The 21,673-nt window shown below is 37.0% G+C and overlaps 1 protein-coding gene across 1 annotated transcript in view; it reads left to right on the top strand.

Moving 5' to 3' along the window:
* LOC126004512 (phosphatidylinositol 3-kinase catalytic subunit type 3-like) overlaps nt 1-21,673 on the top strand; it is a 180,572-nt gene that overhangs the window by 86,758 nt on the left and 72,141 nt on the right. The window contains 5 exon segments of the mRNA XM_049770921.1: nt 2,019-2,204; nt 6,354-6,508; nt 7,781-7,871; nt 11,628-11,695; nt 17,218-17,323. Of these exon segments, the coding sequence (XP_049626878.1) occupies nt 2,019-2,204; nt 6,354-6,508; nt 7,781-7,871; nt 11,628-11,695; nt 17,218-17,323 (606 nt within the window).

The following is a 21,673-nucleotide window of genomic DNA, read 5'->3' on the forward strand; positions in this document are numbered from 1 at the left end:
AATCTGAAAAATAATATCAATAACAACACAATACTTGTGGGGGACCTCAACACGGCTTTGTCAACACTGGATAGGTCAAACAGACTGAAACCCAACAAGAATATACTAGACCTGAGGAGAGAAATGGAAGAAAGAGGCCTAGTGGACATATATAGGACACTCCATCCCCAGAAACCTGGATACATTTTCTTCTCCAATGTACATGGGACATTCTCCAGGATAGACTACATGCTGGCACATAAAACACACCTCCATAATATCAAGCGGATAGAAATTTTTCAGACTACCTTCGCTGACCACAAGGCTCTGAAATTATTTGTGAATTCCAAAGGGACTCAGAAGAAAAACTTTAACACCTGGAAGTTAAACAGCATCATACTGAATAACCAGTGGGTCCGAGATGAAATCAAGGAGGAAATCAAAAGGTTCCTGGAAACAAATGACAATAAAGACACAAACTATCAGAACTTATGGGACACAGCAAAAGCAGTACTGAGAGGAAAATGTATAGCTTTGCAAGCACACATCAGGAAGGAAGAAGGAGCTTACCTGAGTAGCTTAATGACACAGCTAATAGAACTAGAAAGTGTTCAACAAAAGGACCCAAAAATAGGGAGGCAGAAGGATATAACAAAGCTGAGAGCAGAAATCAACGAAGTGGAAACTCAAAAAACAATCCGAAAGATCAACGAAAGCAGAAGTTGGTTCTTTGAAAAAATAAACAAAATTGATAGAAAATAGTCTTTAGGTTCATTATGGTTGAGCAACAAAAATGGTATCACCATTTATAAATATAGTGGGTACTTTATTAGTCACTCTAGATTCTATTGGGTCTTTTTACTTTTTTCATTATAATCTTTTATAATGATTGTAAGACAATTTCTACTGACAATTGAGGTTCATGCTAAATATCACTTCCAACTTGAGCTTCCAAAGGTGTATTTGAAATTACAGGTGGAGAAACCCAGTATTGAAATTCTTACATAGCCAACTGTCCCAAACACCACATATATACTATAGTGAGATCAAGCTGAGGAAAGTATTAAGAAGGAATCTAGGAACTCAGGAACTGCAAATAGATTTTAGAGATCAGCACTGACAGAGAAATGATTCCAAGGGGCTTGAGTTAACAAACTAGGAGATAGCAAATCTTAATGACAAAGGCAAAACAGGTGGAAGATATATGAGCTGAAAGTGAGTGTTTTCTAGGTAAGTTGAGGTGTAGGACTTGATCTCCAGTACCTCCAACAACACAACCACTACCACCAAAATGAAATAATTTCTTCTCTCTATGAGAAGAATGCATATATATTCTCTATAAGAGATATAAATACTCAGTTTTTTGTTGGAATTATTCTTGCCAGTTCTAGGAAACCTTCTGTCCCAAGAATAGAGATTAGAAAATGTAGTTTGTGATAACTTCTTTAGGCTTCAGAACATTCATTGGTTATTATATATTTAATTTCACTCATATGTTGATATTGTAAAATAAAGATTGTAATCTCTAATTCATGAAATATCTGCATTTGCTATTTCCTGTATTGAGAACTATTTATAAAACTGCATTATATAACAACAGAAGCAAAAATTATTTTAATAAATATTAAATATTCATAGTATTTTTGTTTAGTACTTTGGGGGGGTTGAGGCTGCATGTGGTGCTGTTTAGTTAGCTCTGCACTCAGAATTACTCTTGGCAGGCTCATGGGACCATATGAGATAAGAAAACAGATCAGCTGCATGCAAAGCAAGCACCCTACCCACTGTGCTTTCGCTCTGGCCCTCAGTACTTTTTAAAAAGTGCTGACCTAGAAAAAACTAGTTTCAGAAATAGGCCTTTCCCTTTGTGTTCTGCCATGTTTTTCTAAAATGTATGTTTAACATTAAATATTGATTCCAAGGTAGTCAGCTCTTGACTCTAGGAATTTGCTATTAGGACTGAGAGAACTCTGCTTGATTTTCCTGCTGCACAGTACAGACTTGGCATTTCTAATCATCTGAATCCTTTCTGATTTTAGGCTTTGACAAAATTCTTGAAGTGTGTTAATTGGGATCTACCTCAGGAGGCCAAACAGGCTCTGGAGCTTCTAGGAAAATGGAAGCCAATGGATGTAGAAGACTCTTTGGAGCTGCTGTCCTCTCATTACACCAATCCAACTGTGAGGCGTTACGCAGTAGCCCGCTTGCTACAGGCAGATGATGAAGTATGTTAGTATATTGTTATATTATTATTTGCTATCTTTGGCTATATCTTAACCTGGAGCCTAGCTGTAAACTTGTGTGTGTCTGTGTATATGTGTCTCTGCACTGTGTGCATGTAAAAAAGAAGCAGAATATTTTGAAGGGAAGAGGATATACTAGGTGTGTTTTTAGAAGTCAAATTAAAATATTCCTCCTGGGACTCCTCTCCGAAATGAAAATTTACTTCTTGATAGGTTATGTGATAGGACGATCTCTCCCAGGACACTTAAGCTAGCAGCAGAGCTTGTATTGCTCTGTCTGAAAAAGGAATTCTAATGAAAAATGGTTTAATGCAACACTAGCTGGGGAATAATTCAGATCCTCTATATCAGTCAGCACAACAAGCCACATTTAATTGTAGCATTGGAAAGCTCTCGGGGCCTATGAAGCTGGAGATGCCAGGTCATCTTCTTCTCGCTCCATCTCTCCCTCTAAATATGTCGGCTGAAGACAATTTCATGTTTATGTGGATTTTGTAAAGATGGTTTTGAATCCTCTGGAAAGGAAAGCAGCTGGCTGTAGGCTGGCTATACACATATGAGGCCACTACAGACTAAGGAGCGTTTTGTGTTAACACAAAGCACTTAAAAATCATATTAGATTCTAATGAGGTAAACGAACTTTAAGTTAATAATTTGTAGTGTATGTGTTCCCAAATGTACCTTTCGATTTATTCCAGCCTATGGTCTTAGAGGATATATGGGATAACAAATAGAGGATACTTATTCGATAGACCAGCTCTTACCAGATATTTTTTAAATACATTTGAGTTCATAATAGTAGCTGAGTACTGAAGAAGCAGTATGTAGAATTTAGTGAATTTTATGTTGGCATTTATAGTATAGTGAATGATCTCATAAAGTAGTTTCCTATTTCATCAACCAGTAGCTCAGCCAATAATCACTGACAGGTGCAGCCCTGCTTGTATCTAGCCATGCTTCAGACTGCCTGGATCAGCCTATCAGTGCCAAGACCTCCTAGGGCTACACTTGATGTATTCAGAGGTCCTGAGGTACTGGGAATTGTACTTGAAATTGAACCTGTCTTCTAGGCAAGGCCAAGTCCTTTATGCATTTTTTCTGACCCTGCTATTATGTCCAGAGGGGCGGCCATTTAAATATTCTCTATGTAAAATACAAGTGTGTGTGTGTGTGTGTGTGTGATAGAGAGAGAGAGAGAGAGAGAGAGAGAGAGAGAGAGAGAGAGAGAGAAAGAGAAGAGAGGAGAGATAAAGAAATTTGAATATTTTCTCATTATCAGTACACATATTGGTATAGTTAATGACTATCCATAATGTAAAAAGGGCTTTTGTGTGTATGTGTTTCTAGACTTTGGGCATTAGTATATCTGGCATTTTAAAAACATTATGTTGTACTACATTTATTTTGTATTATATTCTTCTTTTGACAGCAGTTTCTAGTTTTTCATTTGAACTATTGTATGGATAGACTTCTATTTATATTTATCAATTTTACTTAAGAGATACCTTACATTAGAATTATTAGACCAAATAATTTTCCATAATAATCTTCTATTTGTATTCCTTCATTATACTTAAATTTTTGTCATTTCATAATAATTTTATGTGATTACATAATTTGCTTTACTTTCTGTTAATTAATTTTGAGCATTTTTCCTCCCCGATAATTTACAGAAATTTTTGTCATTTTCTTTAGTTGCCTTCCAAATTTAGGTGTCTTTTATATCACCCTCTCTTCCTGATAACATTTTTATTCAACTTGCAGTTTTATAAAAATGTATTTAAATGATTATTGTCTGGTTAGGCCTTTTGTTTTATTTTGGCACCACAATATTCAGGGGTTACTCCTGTCTCTGCACCCAGTAATCACTTCTTACAATGCTCAGGGGACCATGTGCAAGGTAGTGCTTTATCACTCGAGTCCTTTTTTTTTAAAAATTTTTTATTTAAACAACTTTATTACATACATGATTGTGTTTGGGTTTCAGTCATGTACAGAACACCACCCATCACCAGTGCAACATTCCCATCACCAATGTCCCAAATCTCCCTCCTCCCTACCCAACCCCCACCTGAACTCTAGACAGGCTTTCTGTTTTCCTTGTACATTCTCATTATTAGGATAGTTCAAAACGTAGTTATTTCTCTAACTAAACTCATCCCTGTTTCTGGAGAGCTTCATGAGGTGAGCTGTAACTTCCAGCTCTTTTATCTTTTGTGTCTGAAAGTTATTATTATTAAATGGAAACGCATACTCTGCTCATGGATTGGCAGGATTAACATCATCAAAATGGCAATACTCCCCAAGGCATTATATAGATTTAATGCTATCCCTCTAAAGATACCCATGACATTCTTCAAAGAAGTGGATCAGGCACTTTTGAAATTTGTTTGGAACAATAAACACCCTAGAATAGCTAAAGCAATCATTGGGAAAAAGAATATGCGGGGAATTACTTTCCCCAACTTTAAACTTTACTACAAAGCAATAGTTATCAAAACAGCATGTTATTGGAATAAGGACAGGCCCTCAGATCAGTAGAATAGGCTTGAATACTCAGAAAATGTTCCCCAGACATACAATCATCTAATTTTTGATATAGGAACAGGAAATCCTAAATGGAGCAGGGAAAGCCTCTTCAACAAGTGGTGTTGGCACAACTGGCTAGCCACTTGCAAAAAATTGAACTTAGACCCCCAGCTAACATCATGTACGAAGGTTAAATCCAAACAGATGAAAGACCTCGATATCAGACCCAAAACCGTAAGATATATAGAACAACACATAGGCAAAACACTCCAGGACATTGAGACTACAGGCATCTTCAAGGAGGAAACAGCACTCTCCAAGCAAGTGAAAGCAGAGATTAACAGATGGGAATATATTAAACTGAGAAGCTTCTGCACCTCAAAGGAAATAGTGCTCAGGATACAAGAGCCCCCCACTGATTGGAAGAAACTATTCACCCAATACCCATCAGATAAGGGGCTAAACTCCAAAATATACAAGGCACTGACAGAACTTTGCAAGAAAAAAACATCTAATCCCATCAAAAATGGGGAGAAGAAATGAACAGACACTTTGACAAAGAAGAAATACAAATGGCCAAAAGACACATGAAAAAATGCTCCACATCACCAATCATCAGGGAGATGCAAATCAAAACAACTATGAGGTACCACCTCACACCACAGAGAATGGCACACATCATAAAGAATGAGAATAAACAGTGTTGGCGGGGATGTGGAGAGAAAGGAACTCTTATTTACTGCTGGTGGGAATGCCGTCTAGTTCAACCTTTATGGAAAGCAATATGGAGATTCCTTCAAAAACTGGAAATTGAGCTCCCATACGATCCAGCTATACCACTCCTAGGAATATACCCTAGGAGCACAAAAATACAATACAAAAACCCCTTCCTTACACCTATATTCATTGCAGCACTATTTACCATAGCAAGACTCTGGAAACAACCAAGATGCCCTTCAACAGACGAATGGCTAAAGAAACTGTGGTACATATACACAATGGAATATTATGCAGCTATCAGGAGAGATGAAGTCATGAAATTTACCTATACGTGGATGTACATGGAATCTATTATGCTGAGTAAAATAAGTCAGAGAGAGAGAGAGAGAGAGAGAGAGAGAGAGAGAGAGAGAGAGAGAGAGAGAAATGCATAATGGTCTCACTCATCTATGGGTTTTAAGAAAAATGAAAGAGATTCTTGCAATAATAATTTTCAGACACAAAAGAGAAAAGAGAAAAGATCTGGAAGTTCCAACTCACCTCAGGAAGTTTAGTTAGAGAAATAACTACATTTTGAACTGTCCTAATAATGAGAATGTATGAGGGAAATGGAAAGCCTGTTTAGAGTACAGGGGGGGGGTTGGGTGAGGAGGAGGGAGATTTGGGACATGGGTGATGGGTATGTTGCACTGGTGATGGGTGGTGTTCTTTACATGACTGAAACCCAAACATGTATGTAATCAAGGTACTTAAATAAAATATAAAAAAAATTTAAAAAAAATAGGTCAATCCAAAAAAAAGTAAAAGAGAGGGAATAAAGTATGTCTACATTTATACAGCAGTTGTTTTCCAAATTAAATTTACATTTTGTTTGTTTTTTAGGATTTATTGATGTGCCTGTTACAGCTGGTGCAAGCTCTTAAATATGAAAATTTTGATGATATCAAGAATGGATTAGAACCTACCAAGAAGGAAAACCAGGGTTCTGTGTCAGAAAGTGTGTCAAATTCTGGAATAAATTCTGCAGAAATAAATAGGTATGGATATTTGGAAAGATCTTAATTTTCTAATATGATTATTTTCATCTTTTCAAACTGTTTGTTTTTTTAGGCACTAAGTTTAAATTACTAAAAATATGGCATATTTATTCATAGAACACAAATGACTAATTACAGACCAGTATTGCAGGACGTAGTCATAACTGATTTAAAAAAACTTGATCTGCAGTATAAATTGCTGTTTAAATTGTATGTTTCTGTTCCCTCTGGGTTTCCCTGTTTTCATATCTTAAAAAGTGAGATTACAAACCATAGGAACTAATTCTTTAATGATTGTTTAAAAAGTGAATTAAAGGACTCAATAAGAGTTAGATGGTGTTACTCTTTGTGTGTGTGTGTGTAAAACAGAGACCATTTTAGTGAGTATAGACAAGTAATTTTTATGGGCTGATTTTCATTTTCTGAATTTTTATTTATGATTGCAATATTGCTGTTTTTTAAATATTCTTTGTTTTATTTGGGGGGGTGCTGAAAAAGTGGAAAGAAACAGTTTGCTTGCCTAAGTTACTTCATATATTTTCAGGTATTTAAAAAGAGACCCTTCACATTTTCTCCAAGCGTACTATAGAGATTTTTTCATATCTGTAGTCATCTTCTTCCTTACTTAACTCACCTAGAAGTTTGATTAGAAATATATTTAAAATTTTATGACAGGATAAAAACATTGCACCTCTCAGATTATCATCTACTGATCAGTTTTTAAGGTTTTCCTTTTTTTTGAAGATTAAAAGTATTGGGCATCTTGAACCAAACATATTTGGAAAATAACCATTTAAAAGTAAAATAAACTTAAAAATTGTACTTATTGTACCTTATAATAAGACTTGTACTGAGGGGCCGGGAAGGTGGCGCTAGAGGTAAGGTGTCTGCTTTGCAAGCGCTAGCGTAGGACGGACCGCGGTTCGATCCCCTGGCTCGATCCCCCGGCATCCCATATGGTCCCCCCAAGCCAGGGGTGATTTCTGAGCGCATAGCCAGGAGTAACCCCTGAGCGTCAAACGGGTGTGGCCCAAAAACCAAAAAAAAAAAAAAAGACTTGTACTAAATATCCAAAGACTACTACTCATTTCTGACTATAGAATTTCTTTTTTTTTGGTCATGATAGACTCTACTGTTATATATATTTTAAAAAGTAATGCTCTACCAGACACAGTTGAGATGAACAATTACTTATATAAATTATGCTAAAGAGATATAGGTGTATACTTGTGACAGTATTTTACATATCAGTGGAATTTTTATATTTTTCAGCTCTCAAATTATTACTAGCTCACTACCTCCAGTGTCTTCCCCACCGCCTGCTTCTAAAACAAAAGAAGGTTCAGACAATGAAAATCTTGAGGTAGGTTGCTCAAATTTTCTCCAGGAGACATTCCATCCGAAAAGATTTTATGTTGTTCTTTAGAACATTGATTTTGAGTAATATGCTTAATACTCCGACTTTATTAAATAACATGTTTTATGATGCATGTTTATGACTTTTCCTCTCAGCAAAATGTTAGAAAATCATCAATTCAAAGATTTTATTAGCTCTTTGGGCATATAAACAGATTCGTATGCAATGTGAAAATAAACCTGGCTTAAATATTTTATTAAAGAAACACAGAATATTTATTGTTAACATCTAGGGGCACTATGTAATTGTCAGTGTTTGTGATTACATTGTAGGAATGTATGACTTTGTCACAATAGGCACCTGTTTTCATTTATATAGAAAATTAAGACAAGATCTTTTACCTTTCAAGGTAAATCAGATATAGTGCTACTTTGTATGTACATTTGGGTGTCAAAGGTAAAAACTGATTTACTTTTTTGCGACCCCCGGGGACCCTGGCCCGCAGGGTGGATGAGGGTCACGAAGTTATTTGTGAGTCACGAAGAGGATTCCGGCCTGAAAGAAAAGAGGGGCTGGGAGATAAAGAGACTCAAGGCGAAAAGTTCCGATCAAGAGTCCAAGTTTATTGAAAGGGGGCTAGTGTTTATAGCAAGCATGAACACGTTTTCAGACAAAAGAGGGGAAGGGGTGGTTCAGTACTTTTCCACCATAACATTCCCATACATCACATATGTCAGGGGGGTTTTTAGTGAGTTATACATTTACTAGCAGTGATCCTACTTTTACTATACTTTTACTATAAGTGATCCTGTTATACATTAACTATAAGTGATCCTGGGGTGCTCTGTTCTGTTAACAATGCTACAGATCTAATCTCAACTTGTAGCCTTTACATAGCATGTTTGTTCTTTATCCATTTACCTCTGGTAAAAGCTTTTTTTATGGTCAACTTTTTCTTTTTAGGTTCATGGGGGAAGCGCCACCAGTAACCTATCACGTACACAGACTTTTTGTCTTCTCAGGCATCAGAGACTCCATATTGCTCTCTAGTTAAAGGGCCTCCAACACTTTTTTTTTCCAAGAATTCAAATTTGTGAAGAATGTTTTGTACCCTTCATATTAAAATCTTCATTTTTTGAAAATATGTGCTTGGGATAAGAATAGTTGATCTTTATGTTTTAATACTGTTTGTAACCATATTACCAAAACTATCATGAAAAGTTTTGTTTTAAACTTTATTGATTGAGTGATTGGTTTGGGGGCCATGCCAGCAGTGCTCAGGGGTTATTCCTGGCTCTGCACTCGGAAATCATCTCTGGTAGGCTGGGGAACCATATGGGATGCCAGGAATCAAACTGGGTCTCTCCTGGATCGGCCACATGCAAGGCAAATGCCCTAACACTGCTATCTCTCCAGCCCCCATGAAAAATTTCTATTGTGTGTGTTGTATTGTTTTGTTTTGGGCTACACCCAGTGATGCTCAGGGGTTATTCCTGGCTATGTGCTCAGAAATCGCTCCTGGCTTGGGGGACCATATGGGACACTGGGGGATCGAACCGTGGTCTGTCCTAGGCTAGTGCCAGCAAGGCAGATGCCTTATTGCTCCATGCCACTGCTCCAGCTCCCATGAAAAGTTTTTTAAAGGAAACTTATGTGGATATTTTAAATGTGCATAAATGCTGTTTTCAGTCATACTTTAGATGGTTTGTTTTAACTACTAGTTATGACTCAATGTCTACCTGTCATAGAAAATATTGAAAAAAAGAATGTTAAGTTAAATGACTGACCAGAAATCTTTAGGGTTGCCCGTGAAGGTATCTTTCATCTGTAATTTAATTATTTTGCTTTTCCATAATATTTTTGACTCTTTGTTTAAACTTTTGCTTTACTGTGCTAAGGATTGAAGCCAGGTTAAAATTAGAAGCACATAAAACTAGGTGCTCTACTACTTAGTGAGCTACACCCATACTGCTGTCTGTCATCTCTTACACTAAAGAAATTGAACTTCCTTCAAAGAGACATTCTGTTCTTTGATAGGAGCATTCAATTATATGTATTAATATTTTCTATCTTAAAAATTCACATGCATGTACTGGGGAGATAGCTCAAAGGACTGGAGCACATGCTTTTTTCATACTGGAACATTGTACCTCACTGTTCCCATGGTAAGCCATAGTCTCCCAAGCACCTTATGAGTATGATCCTAAATCCAAAGCAATACAGTTTTAAGTGAAAAAAAAAAAAAAAAAACTCTCGTGGTGCTATACCCTTTAAAACAACACCTTGTTTTCTCAATTCTCTTTGTGATACGTCTTCATAAAAGATTTATCTATGCCTACTCTCTTTATGTTCTTTATATCACTCTGCTTGCTCTTTTTTCTATCATTATATTAGAATTTACATTGCCAAGGTGTTGTTCACTTTAATGTTTGCAGTTGCATGAACTTTTCTTGCAGCGGTCTTCAGCAAAGCAGTTGGACTCCCTTTCTGAAAAACTAATTCTCCCCATGGTTTAAATGATATCATAGATCCCTGTTTTCCTCTTCAACTCTGGCTGTTCCATCTCAGTTTTACATGTCAGCACTTTGCCTGCCGGTTGATGTCTTAGTGTTCCTCAGGGTCCTCTTCTGTTCTCAATTTATACTCTTTCCCTAGGCTGTTTACTAATAAACTCAAATATATACTTCTAGTACTTATCTCATGAGCTTTACATGAATATATTCAAATACCTACAAGATCCCCTTTGTGTATCTGACATGCATTTCAAACATAATATCTAAAAATATAGCTCTTGGCCCACTCTCTAGATGGACATCACCTGTAATTTCCATTTCTGATACAACAAATCAACACATTTGCTAAATCCATAAATTTAGTAGTTCCTGTCAGTTTCTTTTCTTCTTCCTCACTGTTTTCCAGTCCTATTTAACTCCACTCCCACATTTGAGTCTTAGAATATGCAATAGTATCTTAACTTACCATTTATCTTGGGGCTGGAGAGATAGCATGGAGGTAAGGTGTTTGCCTTTCATGCGGAAGGATGGTGGTTCGAATCCCGGCATCCCATATGGGCAGGCTCGGGCCTGCCAGGGGCTATTTTCTGAGCATGGAGCATGAGCGCTGCCAGGTGTGACCAAAAAAAAAAAAAAAAAACTTGCCATGTATCTCAGCAGTAGAGCAATGTGTCATTTTCATAAAACGGAAGTCAGATCATCTCTCCTACTTAAGATCTAAGTTTCTCTACATGTTTTCAGTCTTAGAGGCTTAGGGCCTCATTGTTGCCATTCGTGACTGTCCAATCGAAGTTATTTATTGATCTTTTTAACGTCTCTCTTTTTCTGTCACCTATTAAACTTCCAAGAATATAAGAATTCTGAACTATGGTGTCCTTTGCCTTTCATATAATTTCTAGTTAGTTTCAAATAAACATTAGATGATAGATGATCTATTTAAAAAAATTAGTGCTGGGGCCGGAGAGGTGGCGCTAGAAGTAAGGTGTCGGCCTTGCAAGCATTGGCCAAGGAAGGACCCTGGTTCGATCCCCTGGCATTCCATATGGTCCCCCCAAGCCAGGGGCAATTTCTGAGCGCTTAGCCAGGAGTAACCCCTGAGCATCAGTGTGGCCCCCCAAAAAATTAGTGCTTAAAATTAAAAATAATAATAATTTCTTAAGATTTTTTAAACACAAATAAAGTTATTATTCCCCATTTAATAACATGATGATATAATATTTATACTTGTCTTTTCTTTTTTTTTTCCCAGCAAGATCTTTGCACATTCTTGATATCAAGAGCCTGTAAAAACTCAACACTTGCTAATTACTTATACTGGTATGTGAAATGATTTTTTTGTTTATTTTCTTATGATTCTTCGGAGCTGGGGCCGGGAAGGTGGCGCTAGAGGTAAGGTGTCTACCTTGCAAGCGCTAGCCTAGGACTGACCACGGTTCAATCCCCCAGCGTCCCATATGGTCCCCCCAAGCCAGGGGCGATTTCTGAGCGCATAGCCAGGAGTAACCCCTGAGCATCAAATGGGTGTGGCCCAAAACCCAAAAAAAATAAAATAAAATAATTCTTTGAAGCTGTTTTTCCACACAATAAACATAAGGGCAGTTTAAAATAAGGTATAAACAATTTAACATTGAAATTCAGAATTTTATTTAGTTATTTTCCTTTACAGTTAGTTACGCTTATGGTAGAGCTTATTGGACCATTCTCTCTCTTCTTTTCACTAACTTCAGGATTAATAATAAAACAGAATAGTGATTCTTTTTCAGTTTGATGTCTATTTCTTTTTTATTCTGCTTAAGTAGAATAAGTATAATGCCCAAATGGTACTTCAGGAGTATCTATTTTTTTCGTGTTATATTTATGCCTGAGCTTAAGTTATGATAAATAATGTGACTTTATATGCATGATTTCAGTGTTACGGTAAATAATGGAGTTTGAAGTTACTTATATTGTAAATGGGAACTAAAGAGACTCAAAGTTGCTTAAACTGAACTTAGCGATTAGAACATTTAACTAGCACTTTCCCATATATAAAATATTTTCAAAGGTCTTTTTCATTCATCTCCTTTAAGTTCAGCAGAGAAAGTACAATTTTCTCTAGCATATGTCATCAGAGCCTGTTTCCTGTTTTAGTTGAAGGAAATAGAGAAAAGTACGCACAGAGAAGCTAACTGATTTCTTGAACCCTGGGTCCCATTTACTCTGCCAGCAGTTAAGTTGCAACAGAGAGACTTTTGGTTTAATGAAAGGAAGCACTAAGATTAAACCCCAGGCAAGGGAGACTGACTCAGTTTTACAGTGTAGACCTGAGGCAAAGCTAGCTGAGGAAGTGCTGTTTGTTTGAGAAAACATTTTTTTTTGTTTTGAATTTTGGGCTACACCCTGTGACGCTCAGGTATTACTCCTGGCTATCTGCTCAGAAATCGCTCCTGGCTCGGGGACCATATGGGACGCCAGGCATTGAATTGTGGTTCGTCCTGGGTCAGCCGTGTCCAGGCAAATGCCCTTCCGCTGCACCATTACTCCAGCCTGAGAAAACACTTGAAACTCGTTGATATTCAGGGTACATAGTGCCTGCAGGAATGACCTCTAGTTGTACACTGCCTGATTTACTTATGGATTGTCATCAATATCCATTTTGAGACCAATTTTTAAAAAATAGCAATGAACTTTCTGCTTTGTAGGAGTGAATAAAAATACTATGTTGTTAGACTGATTTGGTAAAATAATCCAAGTAAGTCAAGTCTGCCTTAGTTAAATTATTTTCCATTCTCCACATACATTGTATGAATATTGTCCCTTTGTAATCTCAGTTAAATTAGCTAGCCCTCTAAATTAGCTCTCCTCCCTTTTGAAAACTGATCTTCTGTCCACTAGTGACAATAGAAATAGCATTTTTACACGAGTTGCCTATAGCATTCATCAAACAAATGAACAAGTCTTTAAAAGTGTAATGGCAGAATTTTTTGTCGGGTTTGTTAATCTCTAATTTGACTTTGAAAGGTTTATTTAGAAATTTTCATTACCAGTTGTATACTATTAACTTGAATATAAACTGATTTTTCTGATTTTTTTCCCTTGTATGCCACTCTAAATTCTTAAGTATATTTTTACTCACCATTGTTACCAAAAACAAGACAAAAAAAAAAAAAAACATGCTTCTTCTTAGAACTATAAATAACATGTAAAAGGGAATTAAAATTTATGGGACACTATCCCAAGCTTTTTGAATACTTACAAGCTTTACATATTAATTAATTAAATTAAAACAATTTGTTAGGAAATCCTTCATAGGTGTTTTTCCTTCTTTGGAAAATTCATGGAAAGTTGTCTCTGACTCCATTTATTACTTGTGATATATACTATGGAAAGTGTTGTGTACACAGTTACCCTATGTCTTGTTCTATAAGAATGTATTTTTTGGTGGGGGGTTCTTTTGGTGGGATTGCGGGTAGAAGTTTTGAGGATTTAACCCAGAGCCTTATGCATGAGAGCCATGCGTGCTACCACAGAGCCACATCTGCAATTTCTTTTTTTTCACTTCTTTTTTTTTTTTTTTTTTTTTTTTGGTTTTTTGGGCCACATCCAGTGACGCTCAGGGGTTACTCCTGGCTATGCGCTCAGAAGTCGCTCCTGGCTTGGGGGACCATATGGGACGCCGGGGGATCGAACCGCGGTCCGTCCTAGGCTAGCGCAGGCAAGGCAGGCACCTTACCTCCAGCGCCACCGCCCGGCCCCTACATCTGCAATTTCTTAAACTAGATGGGGTTTGTTTGTTTGCTTGTTCTGTTTTTAATTTAGGCCACACCCAACAGCACTGCTCAGGGATTACTCCTGGCTCTCCACTCAGAAATCACTTTTGGCAGGCTGGGTCATCAACATGCAAGGCAAATGCTCTACTGCTGTGCTTTCGCTCCAGCCCCTAAAATTAGTTTTTTTTTTTTTTGTTTTTTTTTTTTTTTTTTTTGTATCTGATGTTTGGCCAGATTTCAGCATAAAACCTGAAATGAATTGTGATGGAATCTTTGATTTCTTATTTGAAGTACAAAGAGTTTTCAGATTATTCTAAAAACAGCTGGGCAAGAAGAAACCTATTAAATGAACAGCCCCAACAAGGCAACCATTTCTGATCAAAAAGACCCTATGTTTACTTTAAAGGTGATAAAGCACTGTCCCAGTTCCCAGTCTTATAAGCATTCCATCAAACTTGAATTTGATTTGTAATTTCCACTATATCTCTGGTTCATTGAAGCAATACATATGCTTTGTGTGTTTATTCTCTGTGGAGTAATTTTTTTCTGTATTTACTGTCTGCATAGTGCATATGCAGAAATAGGTATGAAGAAAAAGCTATTGATGTGAACTTTGTCTTTGAAGTATTCCATTTTTGTTTTGTTATTGTAGGATAAAAGTACAGGAAATGATTTTTCTGTTTGTTTTTGTTTTGTTTTGTTTTTCTCTGAGTGTAGCCAAGGGGTTACTCCTGGCTCTGCTCTCAGAAATTATTCCTAGCAAGCTCCGGGGACCATATGGGATGATGGAGATCAAACCTGGGTCCTCTATGTGCAAGGCAAACGCTACCCACTGTGCTATTGCTCCAGTCCCCGAAAAATCAACCTTTTAAGCCATGGAGAGGAGTTTTATACTTTTCGGCCTGTGAACTGTTATGCCTCAGAAACTATAATTTTTTTAATGGTTAATTCAGTATGTTATATTGAAAGTAAAATTTGGGTGTCTTGACATGTTTTAATGTTACTCATAAAAACTTTCAAGGTTATAATGATTATGTAATGCAAGGAACAAATTCCTAGGAAGCTGGTAACCTACAGATGTAGTCTACAGTGGGAACCTGGATAGCTTTACTGAGTTTCTATTTCCAGATGACAGGTTCCTAGGGAGTGCTCAGTTAAATCTAGCTTATAGATATGAAAAGAAAATTTAGAATTGATTCAAATTCAATTATTTTAGTCTCCTGAACTTGTTATTAGATGGTGATGCTATTTTTATTTTAGATGAACTTTCTCTTTGCAACAGTACATTGATTTGGTTGGTTTTGAAAGGTATTTAAAATTTGGCCTTATTATCAACAACACCCTTAAACACAATTGTGTTTAATTGATGATCAACTATACCTAAGTAGGATAATGGCTTCTGTACAAAACAAATGTATTGTTCATTTTAAAATGAGGTTGCTGAATATTCTTTCCAAAAAATAGTGCAAAGGAAATTAATAACTGGCTGTGACATGAGACCATCCTTCTGGATGCAAGGCAAATGCCCAACCTCCATGCTCTTTCTCCAGCCCCCACCTAATTAGATTTTAAAGACAGCATGAGAAAAGGTTTTAGTAGACAATTTTGACATAAGAATTCAAAGTCGGGGCTGGAGAGAGAGCATGGAGGTAGGGCGTTTGCCTTTCATGCAGAAGGACGGTGATTCGAATCCCAGCATCCCATATGGTCCCCTGAGCCTGCCAGGAGTGATTTCTGAGCCCAGAGCCCCAGGAGTAACCCTTGAGCGCTGCCGAGTGTGACCCAAAAACCAAAAAAGAAAAAGAAAGAAAAGAATTCAAAGTCATATGTTCTAAGTTGAACTCTACAGTCAATGTATTGTTGCCACCAGAGCAAGACACAACTTCTCTCTTAGTGTCACTATTGATCAGAGAAGCAAACTAATCTAGACCTATATTTTTTTCAAATTTACATCATGCTTTATTGATGCAAAAAAAGTTTCAAAATCTGGCACTAGTTGTTTAAAGAAAGATGAAATAACAAAGGATTCAAACGTATTGTCCAGATTATTGCTTTGTGAACTTTTTACTACTTGTATTCAACAATGTTATTTTCTATCTGTTAGAATCTGTGCTGTCTAATCCATATGATTTATTATCTAAGCAGTTTTGGCTTAAGAAAATATCTAATTTTTTTAACTCAGGAGTCATGATAGAATTATTGAAGATTGTGTTTGAACTTTTAAGTAGTGAGGGAAATTGAATTGGGTAAAGAAAAATCAGTTTAAAATAAAACCCATTTGTAGAAATATGTTAATGAGAAAAGTAGCTTCAGAGTGGTTTTCAGGAGATGAATAATGCAAATAGTCTATTTCTTGAGTTCCTTGGAAAATATATGAGCTTAGGTAGGTTTTCAGAATGTTAATACTCAATATGCTAGTAAACAGAAAATTCTTTTTTGATGCCAACATTTAGAAAACTTACAATATTCTATCAACTGAGGTGTTTCTTTTTTTTTTTTTTTTTTTTTTGGTTTTTGGGCCACACCGGCGGTGCTCAGGGGTTACTTCTGGCTGTCTGCTTAGAAATAGCTCCTGGCAGGCACGGGGGACCATATGGGACACCGGGATTCAAACCAAACACCTTTGGTCCTGGATCAGCTGCTTGCAAGGCAAATGCCGCTGTGCTATCTCTCTGGGCCCGAGGTGTTTCTCTTAATTTAGTTGTTTTTTTTTTTTTTTTGTTTTTGTTTTTTTGGTTTTTGGGCCACACCCGGTGACGCTCAGGGGTTACTCCTGGCTATGCGCTCAGAAGTCGCTCCTGGCTTGGGGGACCATATGGGACGCCGGGGGATCGAACCGCGGTCCGTCTCCTAGGCTAGCGCAGGTAAGGCAGGCACCTTACCTCGAGCGCCACCGCCCGGCCCCTCTTAATTTAGTTTTTATAGATGATTGTATATATTGCTCATTAATTTTTTACTTTTAAGAGTGATAAGATGTTCTATTGTTCCCATGCAATTACTTTACAAATGAGGATTACCTGTTTGAATGAAAAAGACATGTCTTTTGAGTGGCATGTCACACAGTGTGACTTATTCATTATTATCATTAAGGTATGTGATCGTAGAATGTGAAGACCAAGACACGCATCAGAGAGACCCAAAGACACATGAGATGTACTTGAATGTGATGAGACGGTTCAGCCAAGCATTGTTGAAGGTAACTGGAACAGTACAGGGGCAAACTCGAACCTGTTGGCTTCCTTTATTTACCTGAAATGAGAAAAAATATCAAAAGAATAATAAAATAGCATGAAAATTATCTAAGGTTCAAATCCCAGCATTGATAAGTAAAATTTTATTGGAGCTGTCATGTTCATTTGTCTTCATACAAGTCTAGACTATTTTTGCACTTTAATAGCAATTGAAATATTAGAATAGAAACTGGCCAACATGAGCTTGCTTGATTTTTTTCAGAAAGTTTGTTGGCCCTTTATTATTTAATGAAATATTCCCATGTATGAAACAGAAATCAATGGTTCTCTTTCTTACTTACCCATCTTTTATTTTTTTATTTTATCACATACATATGTTTCCCAAAATCTATATTGCAAATATAATTTATGAAAAGTTTATCTTAGCAGTAGTTTCTAGAGGTCTGTAAAACTTCCTTGCAGTTTCACAGTTCAGCCAGCAGAGGGTACAAGGCTGTGAAAAGAAGACTCAAATAGTAAATCTGTGATTTGTTACAGAAATATTTTCCATCATAGCATGATTCACTTGCAGTTTCATGTTATTACAAATTGAGTAAGAATAAGTCATAAATTCAGTTCAACAAGCAGAGAATGGGCTTTGCATGCTAGAGGCCTGGGTTTGATCCCTAGCATTGTTTGAACCCTGACAAAAAAAGAATTGATCCCTGGACAGAAAGCCAGAAAGAACCCCAGAACTGTTGAATGCAACCTCAAGACAAACAAGTTAAAGATTTAGCAATCAAACTTATTGATAAAGACAAAACTTTTATAAAGTTCTCAGAGCTCAGAACTTTACCTCAAACTGATTGTCAAATATGAGTCAATCTTATCTCAGTTTGTTACATAGAGCCTTTATCATACTGGGAGGAAATTTTGGCTTCTTTGTGCTTGAATTTTCTGTTCTTTGAAATGATAATGTTAATGTTTACCCAGCACTCTTAGCATAATTGGGAAAATTAAAGGAGAAAAATTACTAGTAATATTGTGTGACCTGGAGAATCACTTTCTAGGTTGAGAGTATTTAGTTTTTAATGGCTTGTCTTTTTTTTTTTTAATGCATAATTTTTTTTATTTAAACACCTTGATTACATACATGATTGTGTTTGGGTTTCAGTCATAAAAGGAACACCACCCATCACCAGTGCAACATTCCCATCACCAATGTCCCAAATCTCCCTCCTCCCCACCCAACCCCCGCCTGTACCCTAAACAGGCTCTACATTTCCCTCATACATTCTCAATATTAGGACAGTTCAAAATGTAGTTATTTCTCTAACTAAACTCATCACTCTTTGTGGTGAGCTTCCTGAGGTGAGCTGGAACTTCCAGCTCTTTTCTCTTTTGTGTCTGAAAATTATTATTACAAGGGTGTCTTTCATTTTTCTTAAAACCCATAGATGAGTGAGACCATTCTGCGTTTTTCTCTCTCTCTCTGACTTATTTCACTCAGCATAATAGATTCCATGTACATCCATGTATAGGAAAATTTCATGACTTCATCTCTCCTGACAGCTGCATAATATTCCATTGTGTATATGTACCACAGTTTCTTTAGCCATTCGTCTGTTGAAGGGCATCTTGGTTGTTTCCAGAGTCTTGCTATGGTAAATAGAGCTGCAATGAATATAGGTGTAAGGAAGGGGTTTTTGTATTGTATTTTTGTGTTCCTAGGGTATATTCCTAGGAGTGGTATAGCTGGATCATATGGGAGCTCGATTTCCAGTTTTTGGAGGAATCTCCATATCGCTTTCCATAAAGGTTGAACTAGACAGCATTCCCACCAGCAGTGGATAAGAGTTCCTTTCTCTCCACATCCCCGCCAACACTGTTTATTCTCATTCTTTGTGATGTGTGCCATTTTCTGGGGTGTGAGGTGGTATCTCATCGTTGTTTTGATTTGCATCTCCCTGATGATTAGTGATGTGGAACATTTTTTCATGTGTCTTTTGGCCATGCGTATTTCTTCTTTGTCAAAGTGTCTGTTCATTTCTTCTCCCCATTTTTTGATGGGGTTAGATGTTTTTTTCTTGTAAAGTTCTGTCAGTGCCTTGTATATTTTGGAGATTAGCCCCTTATATGATGGGTATTGGGTGAATAGTTTCTCCCACTCAGTGGGTGGCTCTTGTATCCTGGGCACTATTTCCTTTGAGGTGCAGAAGCTTCTCAGCTTAATATATTCCCATCTGTTAATCTCTGCTTTCACTTGCTTGGAGAGTGCAGTTTCCTCCTTGAAGATGCCTGTAATGTCCTGTAGTGTTTTGCCTATGTGCTGTTCTATATATCTTATGGTTTTGGGGCTGATATCAAGGTCTTTAATCCATTTGGATTTTACCTTTGTACATGATGTTAGCTGGGGGTCTAAGTTTAATTTTTTGCAAGTGGCTATCCAATTGTGCCAACACCACTTGTTGAAGAGGCTTTCCCTGCTCCATTTAGGATTTCCTGCTCCTTTATCAAAAATTAGATGGTTGTATCTCTGGGGAATATTTTCTGAGTATTCAAGCCTATTCCACTGATCTGAGGACCTATCCTTATTCCAATACCATGCTGTTTTGATAACTGTTGCTTTGTAGTACAGTTTAAAGTTGGGAAAAGTAATTCCTCCCATATTCTTTTTCCCAATGATTGCTTTAGCTATTCGAGGGTGTTTATTGTTCCAAATAAATTTCAAAAGTGTCTGATCCACTTCTTTGAAGAATGTCATGGGTATCTTTAGAGGGATGGCATTAAATCTGTATAATGCCTTGGGGAGTATTGATATTTTGATGATGTTAATCCTGCCAATCCATGAGCAGGGTATGTGTTTCCATTTCCGTGTGTCCTCTCTTATTTCTTGGAGCAGAGTTTTATAGTTTTCTTTGTATAGGTCCTTCACATATTTAGTCAAGTTGATTCCAAGATATTTGAGTTTGTGTGGTACTATTGTGAATGGGGTTGTTTTCTTAATGTCCATTTCATCCTTATTACTATTGGTATATAGAAAGGCCATTGATTTTTGTATGTTAATTTTGTAGCCTGCCACCTTGCTATATGAGTCTATTGTTTCTAGAAGCTTTTTGATAGAGTCTTTAGGGTTTTCTAAGTAGAGTATCATGTCATCTGCAAACAGTGAGCGCTTGACTTCTTCCTTTCCTATCTGGATTCCCTTGATATCCTTTTCTTGCCTAATCGCTATAGCAAGTACTTCCAGTGCTATGTTGAATAGGAGTGGTGAGAGAGGACAGCCTTGTCTTGTGCCAGAATTTAGAGGGAAGGCTTTCAGTTTTTCTCCATTGAGGATAATATTTGCCACTGGCTTGTGGTAGATGGCCTTCACTATATTGAGAAAGGTTCCCTCCATTCCCATCTTGCTGAGAGTTTTGATCAAGAATGGGTGTTGGACCTTATCAAATGCTTTCTCTGCATCTATTGATATGATCATGTGGTTTTTATTTTTCTTGTTATTGATGTTGTGTATTATGTTGATAGATTTACGGATGTTAAACCAGCCTTGCATTCCTGGGATGAAACCTACTTGATCGTAGTGGATGATCTTCTTAACGAGGCATTGAATCCTATTTGCCAGGATTTTGTTGAGGATCTTTGCATCTGCATTCATCAGTGATATTGGTCTGTAATTTTCTTTTTTGGTAGCGTCTCTGTCTGGTTTAGGTATCAAGGTGATGTTGGCTTCATAAAAGCTATTTGGAAGTGTTTCTGTTTTTTCAATTTCATGAAAGAGTCTTGCCAAGATTGGCAGTAGTTCCTCTTGGAAAGTTTGATAGAATTCATTAGTGAATCCATCTGGACCTGGGCTTTTGTTTTTCGGCAGACATTTGATTACTGTTTTAATTTCATCAATGGTGATGGGGGTGTTTAGATATGCTACATCCTCTTCCTTCAACCGTGGAAGATTATAAGAGTCCAAGAATTTATCCATTTCTTCCAGGTTCTCATTTTTAGTGGCGTAGAGTTTTTCAAAGTAGTTTCTGATTACCCTTTGAATCTCTGTCATATCAGTAGTGATCTCTCCTTTTTCATTCCTGATACGAGTTATCAAGTTTCTCTCTCTCTCTTTCTTTGTTAGGTTTGCCAGTGGTCTATCAATCTTGTTTATTTTTTCAAAGAACCAACTTCTGCTTTCGTTGATCTTTCGGATTGTTTTTTGAGTTTCCACTTCGTTGATTTCTGCTCTCAGCTTTGTTATTTCCTTCTGTCTTCCTATTCTTGGGTCCTTTTGTTGAGCATTTTCTAGTTCTATTAGCTGTGTCATTAAGCTACTCAGGTAAGCTCCTTCTTCCTTCCTGATGTGTGCTTGCAAAGCTATAAATTTTCCT

Source organism: Suncus etruscus, chromosome 3 (genome assembly GCF_024139225.1).
Source record: "Suncus etruscus isolate mSunEtr1 chromosome 3, mSunEtr1.pri.cur, whole genome shotgun sequence".
Lineage (NCBI taxonomy): Eukaryota > Metazoa > Chordata > Mammalia > Eulipotyphla > Soricidae > Suncus > Suncus etruscus.